Source organism: Ailuropoda melanoleuca, chromosome 3 (genome assembly GCF_002007445.2).
Source record: "Ailuropoda melanoleuca isolate Jingjing chromosome 3, ASM200744v2, whole genome shotgun sequence".
Classification (NCBI taxonomy): domain Eukaryota; kingdom Metazoa; phylum Chordata; class Mammalia; order Carnivora; family Ursidae; genus Ailuropoda; species Ailuropoda melanoleuca.
The window spans coordinates 772,886-775,787 of NC_048220.1; the positions used below are offsets into that span (position 1 = coordinate 772,886).

The following is a 2,902-nucleotide window of genomic DNA, read 5'->3' on the forward strand; positions in this document are numbered from 1 at the left end:
CTTCAACAGATGGATGGATAAAGAAGATGTGGTTCATATATACAATGAAGTATTACTCAGCCATCAGAAAGGATGAATACCTACAATTTGCATCAACATGAATGGAACTGGAGGGGATTATGTTAAGTGAAATANTAAGTGCAATTAGTCAAGCAGAGAAAGACAATTATCATATGGTTTCATTCATATGAGGAATATAAGGAATAGCACAGAGGACCATAGGTGAAAGGAGGGAAAAATGAATGGGAAAAAATCAGAGAGGGAGACAAACTATGAAAGACTCTGGACTCCAGGAAACAAACTTATAGAAAGGAGGGGGGTAGGGGAATGAGGTAACTGGGTGATGGGAATTAAGGAGTGCAGGTGATGAGATGAGCACTGGTTGTATATAACAACCTGTGAATCATTGAACATTACATCAAAAGCTAATGATGTACTATATGTTGGCTAATTGATTTTAAATTAAAAAAAAAAAGAAAGTGAAGGATAAATCTAACTCAGTGTACACATTTTTTTTTTCCTAAAAGAGTCTGGTTTAGTTATATCAAGAACTCCATTTCCAATCAAAAATTAAAAAGTAGAGCAAGTATATGCAGTTTTTTTCTCCCCCTTGTTTCTTTTCTCTCCTGTATCAAGGAACATTTTCTGTTTCCCTCCATATTCTTAATTGGAGAGACAAGGAGATAATTTACAGAGCTCTGTTTTATTAGGGGCAATTTATTTTCCCTTCCACTTCTTCAGCAGAGTTTCTCTTACTTCCTTGTTATGGAGAGTGTAGACGAAGGGGTTTAGAACTGGAGTCACCACAGTATTAAGCACATGCACGGCTTTGGTCAGATCCAAGGCCTTTTTGAAGGAGAGGCGGACATGAAGAAAGATAGTGGACCCATACCAAACGAGCACCACAGTGAGATGTGAAGAGCATGTGGAGAAGGCTTTGCTCCTGCCACTGGCTGAAGGGATCCTGAGAATGGTGCTGATTATGTAGATGTAGGAGACCAGGGTGATGAGGCATGAACTCAGGATGACCACAAAAGCAATCACAAAGGCCACAATTTCCACTGCCCATGTGCTGGTGCAAGCCAAGGTGATCCAGGGTGCAATGTCACAGAAGAAGTGGTTGATCGTGCGAGGACCACAGAAGGACAGGGTGCTGATGAGGGCTGTGGGCACTGCAATGGCCAGAAAACCACACAGCCAGGATCCCAGGGCTAGCTGTGCTGAGAGCAGGCTGCTCATGATGGCCCCCTAGTGTAGAGGATAGCAGATGGCAAGATAGCTGTCATAAGCCATGGCTGCCAGGAGGAAGTACTCTGTGCAGCCCAATGAGAAAACAAGGTACATCTGCAAAAGGCAGCCAGTAAATGATATGGTTTGGCTTCTCCCCAGAAATATGGCCAGGGCTTTGGGGACTGCAGCTTAGCTGAAGTGGATGTGGGGTGGAGTGTCCCAGGGCTCTCTGCAGAGAAGGCACTTTGGAAAGGTAGCTGTAGCTGGAGTGGATTCAGGATTGATGGGGTTTCTCTGTGCACAGGACCTCCTAGCAGGATGGCTAAACTCAAGTGTGTTAAAGCTGGGGTGTCCTGGGGTCTGCAGCCCTGTGAGTGTCCTGACAGAGTGCAGGCTGGGGGATCCTGTGCTTTCCACATAGGGGGCTCCTTGTTAGGGGAGCTGCAGCTGAAGCATTCAAGTTCATGTAGCCCTCCATGTGGGGGTGACCTAGCAAGCTGGGGTCTGCAGGCCTGGAGTGTTCTGGGGTGCTTACCACCTGTGTCATCTTGGTGTGATGTCTGTAGCTGTCATGAATGCTGATCCAGGATGTCCCACTGTGTGCCATGCTGTAGCAGCCTTCTTGGAAGAGCTGGGGTTGAGTGGACTGGGGACCTAGGGCTCAGTGCGGTAGTAAGCTGGCTTGGGTACTCAGACCCTGCTTCTGTCCATGTTATCAAGGTGGAGGGGAATGAGAACCATGACTCTTGCAAACACATTGACACAGAAATTAATCCAGCTCCACCGCCTCCACATTTGGGGTTCTTGAAGGGTGAATCCTTCATATCCTAGTTGCCCTTTATTTTATTTATAATATTTTTTATGTTATGTTACTCAACATACAGTATAACCTTAGTTTTTAATGTAATATTCCATGATCCATTATTTGAGTATAACACCCACTGCACCATGCAATATGTGCCCTCCTTAATACCCATCACCGATGAATCCCAATCCCTGACCCACCTCCCCTCTTAAGCCCTCAGTTTGTTTTCCAGATTCCACAGTCTCCCATGGTTCATTCCCCCTTTTTAACCCCCTCTTCATTCTTCCCTTCCTTCTCCTAACCGATCTTCCTATTTCTTATGTTCCATAAATGAGTGAAACTGTATGATAATTCTCTTTCTCTGTTTGACTTATTTCACTTAGCATAATCTCCTCCAGTCCTGTCCATGTTGCAGCAAATGTTGGGTATTCATTCTTTTTAATGGCTGAGTAATATTCCACTGTATATATGGACCACATCTTCTTAATCCAGTCATCTGTTGAAGAGTATCTCAGCTCCTTCCACAACTTAGCTGTTGTGGACAATGCTGCTATTAACATTGGGGTGCAAATGACCCTTCTCTTCACTACATCTGTATTTCTGGGGTAAATACCGAGTAGTGTAATCACTAGGTCATAGGGTAGCTCCATTTTGAATTTTTAAGGGACCTCCACACTGTTTTCCAAAGTGGCTGTACCAACTTGCATTCCCACCAACAATGTGAGAGGGATCCTCTTTCTCCACATCCTCTCTACCATCTATTGCTTCTTGTCTTATCAATTTTTGCCATTCTAACTGGCATGATGTGATCTCAGTGTGGTTTTGATTTGAATTTCCCTGATGGCTAATGATTTTGAACAGTATTTT

General features: G+C 44.2%; 1 protein-coding gene across 1 annotated transcript in view; it reads right to left on the minus strand.

Annotated features, from left to right (window-relative positions):
• Nucleotides 1-717: 717 nt before the first annotated feature.
• LOC100471074 (olfactory receptor 6F1) overlaps nt 718-2,902 on the minus strand; it is an 11,363-nt gene continuing 9,178 nt past the window's right edge. The window contains 1 exon segment of the mRNA XM_034655707.1: nt 718-1,418. Within this exon segment, the coding sequence (XP_034511598.1) occupies nt 718-1,418 (701 nt within the window).